The sequence below is a fragment of the Bombina bombina genome, chromosome 4 (genome assembly GCF_027579735.1).
Source record: "Bombina bombina isolate aBomBom1 chromosome 4, aBomBom1.pri, whole genome shotgun sequence".
Taxonomy (NCBI): domain Eukaryota; kingdom Metazoa; phylum Chordata; class Amphibia; order Anura; family Bombinatoridae; genus Bombina; species Bombina bombina.
This window is the reverse complement of record NC_069502.1, coordinates 317529137-317546723: the sequence shown is the minus strand read 5'-3', so window position 1 is coordinate 317546723 and position 17587 is coordinate 317529137. Positions and strand designations below refer to the sequence as shown.

General features: G+C 38.2%; 1 protein-coding gene across 1 annotated transcript in view; it reads left to right on the top strand.

Annotated features, from left to right (window-relative positions):
- Positions 1-318: 318 nt before the first annotated feature.
- Positions 319-17587, top strand: part of MINDY4B (MINDY family member 4B) — a 109692-nt gene continuing 92423 nt past the window's right edge. The window contains exons 1-4 of the mRNA XM_053711725.1: positions 319-431; positions 552-579; positions 3287-3436; positions 16015-16134. Of these exons, the coding sequence (XP_053567700.1) occupies positions 319-431; positions 552-579; positions 3287-3436; positions 16015-16134 (411 nt within the window). The remainder of the gene's footprint in view (positions 432-551; positions 580-3286; positions 3437-16014; positions 16135-17587) is intronic.

Genomic DNA, 17587 nt, shown 5'->3' with positions numbered 1-17587 from the left:
ATGAAAACTTTTATTCTCTTTATTGAGCACAATTCGCACAGTTAAATTATTCAAACCTGGTGGAAACAGATATGTAACTTCAGACAAAATCTAAATATGTGTATTTTGTTAAAAAAAAAATGACGTATTATATGAGGTGCAGTAGAAAGAATAACGCAGACAACTTTGTCCATCTCTGATAAAAGTTTAATCATGAGGTGATGGTGTGAGTTTACAGCACATTCAGAATGGTAACATTTTGTCACTTCAGGATTGTTATGTGCCCTATAAAAGACAAGAATGACCTCAATATTTCCATATTCACTTTTTTGTCTTTAGATGGAGAAGGAACTTTCTGATGAAAATCCTGGCTTGCAATCAATGGAATTAAATGAAATTGAGAACAGAATTTTAGACCTTGACAAGTGGAGGACAATATTCAGCTCACAGGGGTGATGTTTTTATTTTGTTATGATTATGAATATAGACTAAAATTCAATGTCTATTATTTTTGTAATATAGTTTATTTATATATAGAAAAAAACTTTCTAATGATGATTTTTAATTTGCAGGTTGGAAGCAGGCAAATCAATATCTGAGGTAATATTCATATTATTTCATTTTGTACACTGACTATAACAAAATTGTATATATACAATGGAGTGTCTTCATTTACTTTCCAATACGAACAGTAAATCATTTTTGATGATACTATGCATGGTGTATGCATCATACAGATGTGTAGTTTTATAGAACACCTATATATATATATATTTAAATAAAGGCATATATTCAGTTACTTTCCAGTACAAACAGTAAAACTTAGAAATCTTCAAGCACAAAGAGAGAGATTTAGCACAATACATTTAAAAAATAGTCAATTTGTTATTTCCCAAAAACAAACATGTTTCCTCTTTGCTATATAAGTTTTCAAGCAAGAAAGGATGTGTGGTCTCATTATTTAATTGTAATTGCAAGAAAAGTCTGTTTATCATTACCATAGGGTGCGCAGTTTAATTTCAGAATTATTTTAGTGAATAGACTGCATAATATAACATATCATCTTGAAAGGCCATTCCTCTCTTAATGAATTTAGGAGGGTTACTAATAAAAACATTTGATCACATTCATTTAGACTGTAAGGGCTCAATTTATCAAGCTACGGTGGACAGGGGCGTACATATGCGCCCCTGTTCGCCGCAGCTCACCTCTGGCGGACAGAATTCCATTGGCAGAATTAAGCATTGCACAAGAGCGCTATTTTGTGCTGTTGTGCAACGCCGCCCCCTGCCAGCGCACACCCAATCAAGCCCGGGCAGGAGCTATCAATCTCCCCGGTCGGACGAGACCGGGGAGATTAAAATTCTCCACCTAAGACGTGGAGAAGAGGATAGGAAGCAGCAGTCTGATGTCTGTTGCTTCATAAATACGGACTGCAGATTCTCTTGTGAGAACCTGCAGTCGAAGAGCAGGAGAAGGCTTGATAAATCGAGCCCTAAGTGTTTAACGAGGCTTTCTGTCATCCTTCCTAAATGCTGAATCTGTGTTACATATTTTTGTAATGCAAAGGTACAGAATTTAAAAGGACATTGTACTGAACATTTTTCTGTGTTGCACATGAAAGAGACATTTACAATTGCCAAAAATAGTTGTGTATGAAAAAAATGTTAGGTTAAAATCTGTTTACATTTAAATTAAAACTTCAGTATTGTTTTTTTTATACCCTAATAATTCTCACTGGCTGATAAGGAAAACTGCCTCTGCTTTACTGGTAGAGGGAGATTAATAAATATTGATTTATTCAGGACAGGAACATACATTTTCCAAAAGACATAAAAATGAAATAGATTATGAAATGGCATCTTTGATATGAAACAAAGAAAAAATGTCCCTTTGGACAATTTGCTGTTCAGCTGTCCAGCTATGTGCAATCTGTTGGAACATTCCATTCCATTACACAAATAAGTGCTATACCTAAAACATAAATTCAGAATTTTTAAAAAAAAAAAAAAATAATTACTTTTAGATCTTCAAAGCAGGATTATCCAATGGTGAAGACAGTCCAGATTTTTAGTATATTCTATTGTGTGCCAATACCTCTAACTTACCTGCACTCATACAGCAATGTCTTGAAAATCTGATTTGTCTCTAGCTCTTTAGAAATAGCCATGGACAACGCAGCTTAAAAGAATAACTTTCCCTTGAACTAGTCCAGTTGTAGGTACAGCTTTTACCTTAGCACTAGTATAGATTGTCACCTTCATTAATGGTATTGCTTTGGCTTACCTGAGGGAAAACTTATCTGGTAACTGAGAATAGACCGGGCAGCAGTGCATCAGAAGATGTGCGTATAAAGGCTGTATTTGCAATATCAATCATCAAACTCATTTCATCAGAGGCTTCTTTTATTACATTCACAACTGACTATGAATATTTGCCCAAGTGTGCTTTTAAAGAAAGAGGATTCTAAGCTAAGTTATATTGAATTACTCAATGAAGAAGTCAAAAAACAACAATTAGTAAGTGACGCCTGGTGTAATGTGTTATACATCATTTCAACATTTACAATTTAATTCATCTTTAACAAAGAGACTAAAATACATATGTAGTATGATTGTAGATTAATAAACATAGATTAAAATGTGTTAGTGCTGCAGTATCTGTTGGCGCTCTTCAAATAACTGATAATAATAATAATAATAATAATAATAATAATAATAATAATAATAATGTGTTGTGTTCATGGTAAATGTAAAGTTAAACAATTAGATACTTGCATGCACAAGATGTTATTCACTTATTACTTGTAAATCCATCTAGTGACTAAAATGCAATATAGTAAATCTCATGAAATGTTTATTTGTGTGAATCAAAACAATAGAGATTTAAATTGTATTATTATAGACAAATGATATACCTCTGCAATTGAATGTGGTATATGTAAAAAGAGAACAATTTAAGACATTATTAAAATTGCATTATGTAAACAAAGAAATAACCTATCAGCTTTTCATGATATTAATATTACCATAGTTATCAAGTAATCCGCATTTTTAGATGTTAAACAATGTAGATATGCCTTCCTCTGTCAGATAACGTTGGTTGTATAAAAGCAGATATATTTTTTATTTATAGTACATAAAATATGTATATACTAAATATATTAGGGTGTTAAGTTGCATGATCAGCTTCTTCTTATGAAATTTAGATCTGAAAATGTTATCACCAATGTATAGTTTTCCTTATAAATATTATTATTGAAGCTTGTTCCTGACACATATGTTAATAAAATGCACTGCTGATTCAGGACAATAATAGAGAAGAGGAGAACAATGAAGAAACCCCAAGAAGCAAAAGGCAAGGGATGCTTCCAGCCAATATTCTGTATTCAATTCCAAAAGAGCTGATCATAGCATCGGACCTTGGTGGCCACCCCATCACTATAGCAATGGCAATGGTAAGCATAGCTAGTAAATAAACAATAAGCTGAAACCTAACCTGACATTAACAAACAGTCTGGGGAATATGAGATGCTGCTTTGTACAGATCATGGTGTACCTGAGCCTCAGAGCTACTGTAGAATGTTTGATAAAAAGTAGAGACTACCAGAGTTATTTATTGATGATGTTGTTGAAGAAAGCAATTGTTACACAATAATAGAAACAGATACAATTGCACATACACTCATTGTTAAATTTGATGTTAAATGATGGTTGTTGCCAATATAATACCTGTTGGAATTGTTTAGATCATTTTTGTGTTTCTTTTTTTTTTAACTCTTGTTTCAAAACTCTAAAAAGGTTTAGACAACTAATTTACTCTGCCATCATCTCCTATCATGAATTATGCAATCTATTAAATGGTCTTCCACTTTCTCTTCTGTCCATCTGTCCATGGTATATGTCTCACCCATTGCTCTTCATTGTCTGCTCCACTTTGCCAGCCCCTTCACTGACTTTAAAGATCAAAATAATGTCCCTAAAGTACAATGCCGTTACCTACGCAGACCCATTTATATTTTAATGTTAATTTTTTAAATACTCAATACTTAGCCCTGTTTTTAGTTCACAACTTACCTCATTCTTGCTCAATTACAGAAAGTTGTCATGTAATTCTCTACTTAACTTTCGATAACATTTTCCTCACATTAATGTCTTTAGTTATACTTATTTATTCATATATGATAATAATTTAGTCCCTAGAATCTGGCACATCCATAATGAGGCAAACTTTACATCTGTTCATATATGTTGAACCATAGCAATATTATTGCAATGCTCTGCCAATGAGCAGACAACCATTAATCAAAAATGCCCTTATCAAGAAACAGATTGTAAAGTCCCACAAGCACAGAGCTCAATTTGATTTAGCAATGTTTACTTATATTGGGCCAGATTACAAGTGGATCACTAATAAACACTCGCGCTTGTGTGTTAACTGTGCTAGAAGTAAGAATTTAGCGCTCATCGGGTTGTGCTCATATTATGAGTTTAAAGTAAATTTGACACGCGCAAAAAGCCTAAATTAGAATATTGCATGTGCGTTCATATATTCCCCCATAGAAGTCAATGAAGAAAAAAAGTGGAAAAACACCTAACCCCCTACTTGCGCAAACCCGACATGAAAATATTAATATATGAATATTTCGCATTCCAATGTTCTTTACATACAAGAATATGTTCTATTTATTCTTAAATACGTACTTCTACATATATTTGATGGTATTTTGGTATAATATATATCTATACCTATATAATTTTATATATATATATATATATATATATATATATATATATATATATATATATATATATATACACAGGGAGTGCAGAATTATTAGGCAAGTTGTATTTTTGAGGATTAATTTTATTATTGAACAACAACCATGTTCTCAATGAACCCAAAAAACTCATTAATATCAAAGCTGAATAGTTTTGGAAGTAGTTTTTAGTTTGTTTTTAGTTATAGCTATTTTAGGGGGATATCTGTGTGTGCAGGTGACTATTACTGTGCATAATTATTAGGCAACTTAACAAAAAACAAATATATACCCATTTCAATTATTTATTTTTACCAGTGAAACCAATATAACATCTCAACATTCACAAATATACATTTCTGACATTCAAAAACAAAACAAAAACAAATCAGTGACCAATATAGCCACCTTTCTTTGCAAGGACACTCAAAAGCCTGCCATCCATGGATTCTGTCAGTGTTTTGATCTGTTCAACATCAACATTGCGTGCAGCAGCAACCACAGCCTCCCAGACACTGTTCAGAGAGGTGTACTGTTTTCCCTCCTTGTAAATCTCACATTTGATGATGGACCACAGGTTCTCAATGGGGTTCAGATCAGGTGAACAAGGAGGCCATGTCATTAGATTTTCTTCTTTTATACCCTTTCTTGCCAGCCACGCTGTGGAGTACTTGGACGCGTGTGATGGAGCATTGTCCTGCATGAAAATCATGTTTTTCTTGAAGGATGCAGACTTCTTCCTGTACCACTGCTTGAAGAAGGTGTCTTCCAGAAACTGGCAGTAGGACTGGGAGTTGAGCTTGACTCCATCCTCAACCCGAAAAGGCCCCACAAGCTCATCTTTGATGATACCAGCCCAAACCAGTACTCCACCTCCACCTTGCTGGCGTCTGAGTCGGACTGGAGCTCTCTGTCCTTTACCAATCCAGCCACGGGCCCATCCATCTGGCCCATCAAGACTCACTCTCATTTCATCAGTCCATAAAACCTTAGAAAAATAAGTCTTGAGATATTTCTTGGCCCAGTCTTGACGTTTCAGCTTGTGTGTCTTGTTCAGTGGTGGTCGTCTTTCAGCCTTTCTTACCTTGGCCATGTCTCTGAGTATTGCACACCTTGTGCTTTTGGGCACTCAGTGATGTTGCAGCTCTGAAATATGGCCAAACTGGTGGCAAGTGGCATCTTGGCAGCTGCACGCTTGACTTTTCTCAGTTCATGGGCATTTATTTTGCGCCTTGGTTTTTCCACACGCTTCTTGCGACCCTGTTGACTATTTTGAATGAAACGCTTGATTGTTCGATGATCACGCTTCAGAAGCTTTGCAATTTTAAGAGTGCTGCATCCCTCTGCAAGATATCTCACTATTTTTGACTTTTCTGAGCCTGTCAAGTCCTTCTTTTGACCCATTTTGCCAAAGGAAAGGAAGTTGCCTAATATTTATGCACACCTGATATAGGGTGTTGATGTCATTAGACCACACCCCTTCTCATTACAGAGATGCACATCACCTAAATCACCTAAATCTCACATTTGATGATGGACCACAGGTTCTCAATGGGGTTCAGATCAGGTGAACAAGGAGGCCATGTCATTAGATTTTCTTCTTTTATACCCTTTCTTGCCAGCCACGCTGTGGAGTACTTGGACGCGTGTGATGGAGCATTGTCCTGCATGAAAATCATGTTTTTCTTGAAGGATGCAGACTTCTTCCTGTACCACTGCTTGAAGAAGGTGTCTTCCAGAAACTGGCAGTAGGACTGGGAGTTGAGCTTGACTCCATCCTCAACCCGAAAAGGCCCCACAAGCTCATCTTTGATGATACCAGCCCAAACCAGTACTCCACCTCCACCTTGCTGGCGTCTGAGTCGGACTGGAGCTCTCTGCCCTTTACCAATCCAGCCACGGGCCCATCCATCTGGCCCATCAAGACTCACTCTCATTTCATCAGTCCATAAAACCTTAGAAAAATAAGTCTTGAGATATTTCTTGGCCCAGTCTTGACGTTTCAGCTTGTGTGTCTTGTTCAGTGGTGGTCGTCTTTCAGCCTTTCTTACCTTGGCCATGTCTCTGAGTATTGCACACCTTGTGCTTTTGGGCACTCAGTGATGTTGCAGCTCTGAAATATGGCCAAACTGGTGGCAAGTGGCATCTTGGCAGCTGCACGCTTGACTTTTCTCAGTTCATGGGCAGTTATTTTGCGCCTTGGTTTTTCCACACGCTTCTTGCAACCCTGTTGACTATTTTGAATGAAACGCTTGATTGTTCGATGATCACGCTTCAGAAGCTTTGCAATTTTAAGAGTGCTGCATCCCTCTGCAAGATATCTCACTATTTTTTACTTTTCTGAGCCTGTCAAGTCCTTCTTTTGACCCATTTTGCCAAAGGAAAGGAAGTTGCCTAATATTTATGCACACCTGATATAGGGTGTTGATGTCATTAGACCACACCCCTTCTCATTACAGAGATGCACATCACCTAATATGCTTAATTGGTAGTAGGCTTTCGAGCCTATACAGCTTGGAGTAAGACAACATGCATAAAGAGGATGATGTGGTCAAAATACTAATTTGCCTAATAATTCTGCACTCCCTGTACACACACATACAGTATATATATATATATATATATATATATATATATATATATATATACTTATATTTACATGATTTTATATTTATATATATATATATTTACATGATTTTTATATATATATATATATATATATATATATATATATATATATACACACACACACACACAGGTGAAACTCGAAAAATTAGAATATTGTGCAAAAGTTAATTTATTTCACTAATGTAACTTAAAAGGTGAAACTAATATATGAGATAGACTCATTACATGCAAAGCAAGATAGTTCAAGCAGTGATTTGTCATAATTGTGATGATTATGACTTACAGCTCATGAAAACCTCAAATCCACAATCTCAGAAAATTAGAATATTCAGAAAAGGTGCAATATTCTAGGCTCAAAGTGTCGCACTCTAATCAGCTAATTAAGCCATAACACATGCAAAGGGGTCCTGAGCCTTTAAATGGTCTCTCAGTCTGGTTCAGTAGGAATCACAATCATGGGAAAGACTGCTAACCTGACAGTTGTGCAGAAAACCAGTGTGAAGTTTCCACAGTCTGTGTTGATTTGGGGAGCCATGTCATCTCCAGGTGTTGGTCCTCTGTGCTTCATTAAGTCCAGGGTCAACGCAGCCATCTACCAGGAGATTTTGGAGCACTTCATGCTTCCTTCCGCAGACGAGCTCTATGGGGATGCTGACTTCATTTTCCAGCAGGACTTGGCACCTGCCCACACTGCTAAAAGCACCAAAACCTGGTTCAATGACCGTGGGATTACTGTGCTTGATTGGCCAGCAAACTCGCCTGACCTGAACCCCATAGAGAATCTATGGGGCATTGCCAAGAGAAAGATAAGAGACATGAGATCGAACAATGCAGAAGAGCTGAAGGCCGCTATTGAAGCATCCTGGTCTTCCATAACACCTCAGCAGTGCCACAGGCTGATAGCTTCCATGCCACGCCGTATTGAGGCAGTAATTGCTGCAAAAGGGGCCCAAACCAAGTACTGAGTACATACAGTATTCATGCTTATATTTTTCAGAGGTCCCATATTGTTCTATGTACAATCCTTGTTTTATTGATTGCATGTAATATTCTAATTTTTTGAGATTGGGGGTTTTCATGAGCTGTAAGCCATAATCATCACAATTATGACAAATCACAACTTGAACTATCTTGCTTTGCATGTAATGAGTCTAGCTCATATATTAGTTTCACCTTGTAAGTTGCATTAGTGAAATAAATTAACTTTTGCATGATATTCTAATTTTTCGAGTTTCACCTGTATATATAGGTATTAGATACTGTATATACAGCTATATATGCATTGTATATATATATATATATTTATTTAAAAATACTTAGAAATGTGAAATAATTACAGTAAACACATATGCCTCTATTTATCAAGGTCTGGCGGACCTGATCCGACAGTGCGGATCAGGTCCGCCAGACCTCACTGAATACGCGGAGCAATACGCTCTCCGTATTCAGCATTGCACCAGCAGCTCACAATGGCTGCCGGTGCAACGCCGCCCCCTGCAGACTCGCGGCCAATCGGCCGCCAGCAGGGGGGTGTCAATCAACCCGATCGTACTCGATCGGGTTGATTTCCAGCGATGTCTGTCCGCCTGCTCAGAGCAGGCAGACAGGTTATGGAGCAGCGGTCTTTGTGACCGCTGCTTCATAACTGCTGTATCTGGCAAGTCTGAAGACTCGCTAGAAACACGGGGCATCAAGCTCCTTTCGGAGCTTGATAGATAGGCCCCATAGTATAACACTTTATTAAATATGAATATTGCATAAATATGATTTTCTGTTTCCCTCTACTTAATTGCAAATGGCCCCAATGCACAGTCTTCTCCAGAGTTTTATTGTTTAAAAAGATAGATAATCCCTTTATTACCCATTCCCCAGTTTTGCATAACCAACACAGTTATTTTAATACACTTTTTAGCTCTGTGATTACCTTGTTTCTAAGCCTCTGCAGACTGCCCCCTTATTTTAGTTCTTTTGACAGACATGCGTTTTAGCCAATCAGTGCTGACTCCTAGGTAACTCCACGTGTGTGAGCACAATGCTATCTATATGGCACACATGAACTAACACCCTCTAGCTGGGAAAATGCCCTGAGATAAGAGACGGCCTTCAAGGGCTTAGAAATTATCATATGAGCCTACATAGGTTTAGCTTTCAACATAGAATACCAAGAGAATAAAGAAAATTTGATGATAAAAGTAAATTGGAAAGTTGTTTAAAATTGCATGTCCTATCTGGATCATGAAAGTTTAATTTTGGCTAGCCTGTCCCTTTAATATTTTATTCTTACTTATTTTCTGTAAAAACTGCAAGATACTGCAAAGTGAAAAAAAAAATTAAATTTAAATTACTTACACCTAGATTACGAGTCTTGCATTAGCCTTAAAAAGCAGCACTGAGAGGTCCCAACGCTGCTTTTTTCCTAACGCTGGTTTTACGAGTCTTGCAGGTACAGGTATACCGCTCACTTTTTTGGCCAGACTCGAAAATACTGCAAATCCACTTACGTCAATTGCGTATCCTATATTTTCAATGGGTATTACGAGTCTGCAAAAAAGTGAGCGGTACAGCCTCTCCTGTCAAGACTGATACCGCATTTAAAAGTTAGTAGTTAAGAGTTTTATGGGCTAACACCGTAGTATAAAACTCTTAACTAAAGTGCTAAAAAGTACACTAAAACCCATAAACTACCTATTAACCCCTAAACCGAGGCAACCCCACATCGCAAACACTATAAAAATATTTTAACCCCTAATCTGCCGAACTGGACATCGCCACCACTATAAAAAATATATTAACCCCTAAACCGCCGCCCTCCCACATCGCAAACACTAGTTTAATTTTATTAACCCCTAATCTGCCGTCCCTAACATCGCCGACACCTACCTACATTTATTAACCCCTAATCTGCCGCCCCCAACGTCGCTGCAACTATATTAAATGTATTAACCCCTAAATCTAAGTCTAACCCTAACACCCCCCCTAACTTAAATATAATTTAAATAAATATAAATAAAATTACTATCATTCACTAAATTATTCCTATTTAAATAATTAAATATTTTAAATATAACTAATAATTAAATTTTAGCTATCATAGGCCTAGATTTGGAGTTTGGCGTTAGCCGTGAAAACCAGCGTTAGAGGCTCCTAACGCTGGTTTTAGGCTAACTCTGGTATTTGGAGTCACTCAAAAAAGGGTCTAACGCTCACTTTTCAGCCGCGACTTTTCCATACCGCAGATCCCCTTACGTCAATTGCGTATCCTATCTTTTCAATGGGATCTTTCTAACTCCGGTATTTAGAGTCGTGTCTGAAGTGAGCGTTAGAAATCTAACGACAAAACTCCAGCCACAGAAAAAAGTCAGTAGTTAAGAGCTTTTTGGGCTAACGCCGGTTCATAAAGCTCTTAACTACTGTACTCTAAAGTACACTAACACCCATAAACTACCTATGTACCCCTAAACCGAGGCCCCCCCACATCGCCGCCACTTGATTAAATTTTTTTAACCCCTAATCTGCCGACCGCCACCTACGTTATACTTATGTACCTCTAATCTGCTGCCCCTAACACCGCCGACCCCTGTATTATATTTATTAACCCCTAATCTGCCCCCCACAACGTCGCCGCCAGCTACCTACAATAATTAACGCCTAATCTGCCGACCGCAAAGCGCCGCCACCTACATTATAGCTATGTACCCCTAATCTGCTGCCCCTAACACCGCCGACCCCTATATTATATTTATTAACCCCTAATCTGCCCCCCTCAACGTCGCCTCCACCTGCCTACACTTATTAACCCCTAATATGCCGAGCGGACCGCACCACTACTATAATAAAGTTATTAACCCCTAATCCGCCTCACTAACCCTATAATAAATAGTATTAACCCCTAATCTGCCCTCCCTAACATCACCGACACCTAACTTCAATTATTAACCCCTAATCTGCCGACCGGAGCTCACCGCTATTCTAATAAATGTATTAACCCCTAAAGCTAAGTCTAACCCTAACACTAACACCCCCCTAAATTAAATATAATTTTAATCTAACGAAATAAATTAACTCTTATTAAATAAATTATTCCTATTTAAAGCTAAATACTTACCTGTAAAATAAATCCTAATATAGCTACAATATAAATTATAATTACATTGTATCTATTTTAGGATTAATATTTATTTTACAGGCAACTTTGTAATTATTTTAACCAGGTACAATAGCTATTAAATAGTATATTAATTAAATACAATATCTACAAATAACTACAATGAAATAAACTAACTAAAGTACAAAAAATAAAAAAGAACTAAGTTACAAAAAATAAAAAAATATTTACAAACATAAGAAAAATATTACAACAATTTTAAACTAATTACACCTACTCTAAGCCCCCTAATAAAATAACAAAGACCCCCAAAATAAAAAATGCCCTACCCTATTCTAAATTACTAAAGTTCAAAGCTCTTTTACCTTACCAGCCCTGAACAGGGCCCTTTGCGGGGCATGCCCCAAGAAGTTCAGCTCTTTTGCCTGTAAAAAAAACATACAATACCCCCCCCCCAACATTACAACCCACCACCCACATACCACTAATCTAACCCAAACCCCCCTTAAATAAACCTAACACTAAGCCCCTGAAGATCATCCTACCTTGTCTTCACCTCACCAGGAATCACCGATCCGTCCTGGCTCCAAAATCTTCATCCAACCCAAGCGGGGGCTGGCGATCCATCATCCGGTGGATGAAGAGGTCCAGAAGAGGCTCCAAAGTCTTCATCCTATCTGCGAAGAAGATGCGATCCGGACCGGCAACCATCTTGATCCAAGCGGCATCTTCTATCTTCATCCGATGACGACCGGCTCCATCCTGAAGACCTCCACCGCGGACCCATCTTCTTCCGGAGACGTCCAACTGAAGAATGACGGTTCCTTTAAGGGACGTCATCAAAGATGGCGTCCCTCGAATTCCGATTGGCTGATAGGATTCTATCAGCCAATCGGAATTAAGGTAGGAATAGTCGGATTGGCTGATGGAATCAGCCAATCAGAATCAAGTTCAATCCGATTGGCTGATCCAATCAGCCAATCAGATTGAGCTCGCATTCTATTGCCGGTCCGGATCGCCTCTTCTTCCCGGATAGGATGAAGACTTTGGAGCCTCTTCTGGACCTCTTCAGCCACCGGATGATGGATCGCCAGCCCCTGCTTGGGTTGGATGAAGATTTTGGAGCCAGGACGGATCGGTGATACCTGGTGAGGTGAAGACAAGGTAGGATGATCTTCAGGGGCTTAGTGTTAGGTTTATTTAAGGGGGGTTTGGGTTAGATTAGGGGTATGTGGGTGGTGGGTTGTAATGTTGGGGGGGGGTATTGTATGTATTTTTTTACAGGCAAAAGAGCTGAACTTCTTGGGGCATGCCCCGCAAAGGGCCCTGTTCAGGGCTGGTAAGGTAAAAGAGCTTTGAACTTTTGTAATTTAGAATAGGGTAGGGCATTTTTTATTTTGGGGGTCTTTGTTATTTTATTAGGGGGCTTAGAGTAGGTGTAATTAGTTTAAAATTGTTGTAATATTTTTCTTATGTTTGTAAATATTTTTTTATTTTTTGTAACTTAGTTCTTTTTTATTTTTTGTACTTTAGTTAGTTTATTTCATTGTAGTTATTTGTAGGAATTGTATTTAATTTATTTATTGATAGTGTAGTGTTAGGTTTAATTGTAGGTAATTGTAGGTATTTTATTTAATTAATTTAATGATAGTATAGTGTTAGGTTTAATTGTAACTTAGGTTAGGATTTATTTTACAGGTAATTTTGTAATTATTTTAACTAGGTAACTATTAAATAGTTCTTAACTATTTAATAGCTATTGTACATGGTTAAAATAATTACAAAGTTGCCTGTAAAATAAATATTAATCCTAAAATAGCTACAATATAATTATCATTTATATTGTAGCTATATTAGGGTTTATTTTACAGGTAAGTATTTAGCTTTAAATAGGAATAATTTATTTAATAAGAGATAATTAATTTTGTTAGATGTAAATTATATTTAACTTAGGGGGGTGTTTATTGTTAGGGTTAGACTTAGCTTTAGGGGTTAATACATTTATTAGAATAGCGGTGATCTCCAGTCGGCAGATTAGGGGTTAATAATTGAAGTTAGGTGTCGGCGATGTTAGGGAGGGCAGATTAGGGGTTAATACTATTTATTATAGGGTTAGTGAGGCGGATTAGGGGTTAATAACTTTATTATAGTAGCGCTCAGGTCCGCTTGGCAGATTAGGGGTTAATAAATGTAGGCAGGTGGAGGCGACGTTGTGGGGGGCAGATTAGGGGTTAATAAATATAATATAGGGGTCGGCGATGTTAGGGCAGCAGATTAGGGGTACATAGGGATAATGTAAGTAGCGGCGGTTTACGGAGCGGCAGATTAGGGGTTAATAATAATATGCAGGGGTCAGCGATAGCGGGGGCGGAAGATTAGGGGTTAATAAGTGTAAGGTTAGGGGTGTTTAGACTTGGGGTACATGTTAGAGTGTTAGGTGCAGACGTAGGAAGTGTTTCCGCATAGCAAACAATGGGGCTGCGTTAGGAGCTGAACGCGGCTTTTTTGCAGGTGTTAGGTTTTTTTTCAGCTCAAACAGCCCCATTGTTTCCTATGGGGGAATCGTGCACGAGCACGTTTTTGAGGCTGGCCGCTTGTGTAAGCAACTCTGGTATCGAGAGTTGAAGCTGCGTTAAATATGCTCTACGCTCCTTTTTTGGAGCCTAACGCAGCCTTTATGTGGACTCTCAATACCAGAGTTATTTTTATGGTGCGGCCAGAAAAAAGCCGGCGTTAGCTTTTCGGGTCGTTACCGACAAAACTCCAAATCTAGCCGTTAGGGTTTATTAAATAGGAATAATTTAGTGAATTGTAGTAATTTTATTTAGATTTATTTAAATTATATTTAAGTTAGGGGGTGTTAGGGTTAGACTTAGATTTAGGGGTTAATAACTTTAATATAGTGGCGGCGACGTTGGGGGCGGTAGATTAGGGGTTAATAAATGTAGGTAGGTGTTGGTGATGTTAGGGACGGCATATTAGGGGTTAATAAAATTTAACTAGTGTTTGCGATGCGGGAGGGCGCGGTTTAGGGGTTAATAAATAAAATGTAGGTGTCGGGGATGTTGGGGGCATCAGATTAGGGGTTCATAAGTATAATGTAGGTGGCGGCGGTGTCTGGAGTGGCAGATTAGGGGTTAATAATATAATATAGGTGTCGGCGATGTTGGAGCGGCAGATTAGGGGTTAATAGGTGTAATATTAAGGGTCTTTAGACTGGGGGTTCATGTTAGGGTGTTTGGTGTAGACATAACTTTTATTTCCCCATAGGAATCAATGGGGCTGCGTTAGGAGCTTTACGCTGCTTTTTTGCAGGTGTTAGTTTTTTTTTTAGCCGGCTCTCCCCCATTGATTCCTATGGGGAAATCATGCATGAGCACGTTTAGCCAGCTCACCGCTACCGTAAGCAGCACTGGTATTGAGGTGAGATGTGGAGCAAAATTTTGCTCTTCGCTCACTTTTTTGTGGCTAACGCCGGGTTTCTAAAAACCCGTAATTCCAGCGTTGTCTATAGGCGAGCGGTGAGGGAAACCTGCTCATTAGCACCACACAGCCTTACCGAACAACTCGTAATCTAGGCGGAAGGAAATAAAGACTATTGTTTACCATGTATGTATACCATTCCAATTTTTGTATCCCATATTGTGGCTTGTATTTGTATAATGTTATTTTCCAAAAGTGATTCAATTAAACAACATATGACTCATATGAATAACTCACAGGTAAAGCGCTGAAGTTCAAATACAATGAACTCGATTTATCAAGCCTTCTCCTCCACTTTGGCCCCTATTTAAGAAAATCTGGCGGACCTGATACGACAGTGTGGATCAGGTCCACCAGACCTCGCTGAATTCAGCATTGCACCAGCAGCTCACAAGAGCTACTGGTGCAATGCCCCTCCCTGCAGGCTCGCAGCCAATGGGCCGCCAGCAGGGGGTTGATTTCCAGGCGATGTCTGTCCACCTGCTCAGAGCAGACAGACAGGTTATGGAGCAGCGGTCTTTGTGACCGCTGCTTCATAACTGCTGTTTCTGGCGAGTCTTCAGACTCGCCAGAAACACGGGGCATCAAGCTCCATTCGGAGCTTGATAGATAGGCCCCTATGACTGCAGGTTCTCACAAGATAACCTGCAGTCAGTAATTATTAAGCAATGGTCATCAGACTGCTGCTTCCTACCCTATTCTCCACCTCTAATGTGGAAAATTTAAATCTCCCTGGTCTTGTGTAGTTGGCTGTGCGTGGTCAGGGGCAGTGTTGCAGATGAGCGCAAAATAGCGCACGCATGCAATGGTAAATTCCGTCAGCATTTTGCTGCCAGCCAGAGGCAAGCTGGGTGTACAGGGGCGAATATGTACGTCCCTGTCTGCACTCGCTTGATGAATTGAGCCTAATGGGTATAAAACCTGAAAATGGCTTAATCTCATTGGCATGAAATGACTCAGCAGTGAATGGGATCCTTGGTCAGTGCTCTAAAGGGAATGAAGATACAGTATATCATTTTTGGTCATTATTTATTTGATTTCTGCTTTTATTTTTTTAAAGGAGCTGAGAAAAATGTTGTTTGGAAACACTTTCAATACATTCAACTATGAGTGGAAAATATCATTCTTCAAATTTAAAGATCCATTTTCAGATCTGGCCTACTGTTTAGAAGCAGAGAAAGTAAGTTATCTGTTTTACCAATAAATGGTTAACTAGAACTCAGATGTTACAGAAATTAACACTTTCTATCAATTTCTCGCTCTTTCTCCTATCTTTTATATCTCTTCCAATCTTTCACTATCCAATTATTATTATTTTTTTAAATGAGCATTCTGAGAGTGAGTGCATTTTGCCACAGTCTTACTGAAATTTGGTGACAAAACCGCACTTATCAAAAAAGCTCAGTTGAAAAGAACAGGATTTAGCATGAATTAGTCTGATATACTCTTTTTTGCAGTCCCTTTTGTATACAAGTGTTTAAGCCAAACAATAGTTATATCCCTAACATTGAAACATCAATGATAAACTGCTTGCTTGGGTTTGCCAGGCTTGCAGTTCGTCAGTCTGTCGATATATTCCAAAAAGGAGGCTAACCCATGAACTGCTGATGAGTGGCGATGTGTCTCCTATAGGAAATTATAGGGATCGCGGATTCTGCAAAACTCAGCCGACATCACCACTCCTTGGCACTATCAGCAGGGGGGGACTATATATGAAGTGTTCAAACACAGCACAGACAGTGCGTTCACTGAAACAAAAAGAGGTTTCTGTGCAAGAACACTTCAAATATATTTTAACCTAACTATAACTAAATCTACTCTACCTGCCTCACACTGGAAAATCTCGCCACTGTAAAGGTGGCAAGACCAATATAGCTGACAACCTGTACCTAACCTGCAAGGCAGTGCTTTTAATATATTGCAATACTGGCAATATTAGCCCATTGAAAAGCAGGTTGCTCCCCTGGAACACCCAGCTAACTCCCACAGAACGCCTATGTCATTGTCATGTCTGCGATCTACCTTACTAATAAAGACAAAAAAAAAATTATAACAATAGGAGCTATGTCGATAAACGGATATACAATGTTTAAAATATATGCAATTTCTTGTGTAATGCATACTATTTTCAGTATTGTATAGATTTTAAGCAGCTGTTTTTTGTTCTGTGTTCTTTCTTATTGTAAATATGTTATAAAAGACAGTAGCCTCAACTTTATAGTGTTACATAACTGCATAATTTTTAACTTTGTAAAGTTAAACAAATGCCATTATGTAAATGTTAAAAGTTGTGGCTACTGACTTTTTAGAACATAATCATATTTGGAAAATAAATATTTAAAAGGGATCCTTTACTTTACATCGTCAATGTAGGTGACAATGCTGCTTGGAATATATCGGCAGCATCACCGCCCATTGAGATGTATATGCTTCTCAGAGACGCTGCCTTTAAACACTGATGTCAGCCGCTTGGAATAGTTCATTGGCTTTCTCAACATGGTGATGGATACCTTTTGAATATCTCACTGCCTCATGGCACTTTAGATCATCGGGCCTTAGTGTTTTACAGCATGGTCTTAAAGTGTGATGATGCTGATAATGTAACAGAAATCAAGTACTGTGTATATTTTACA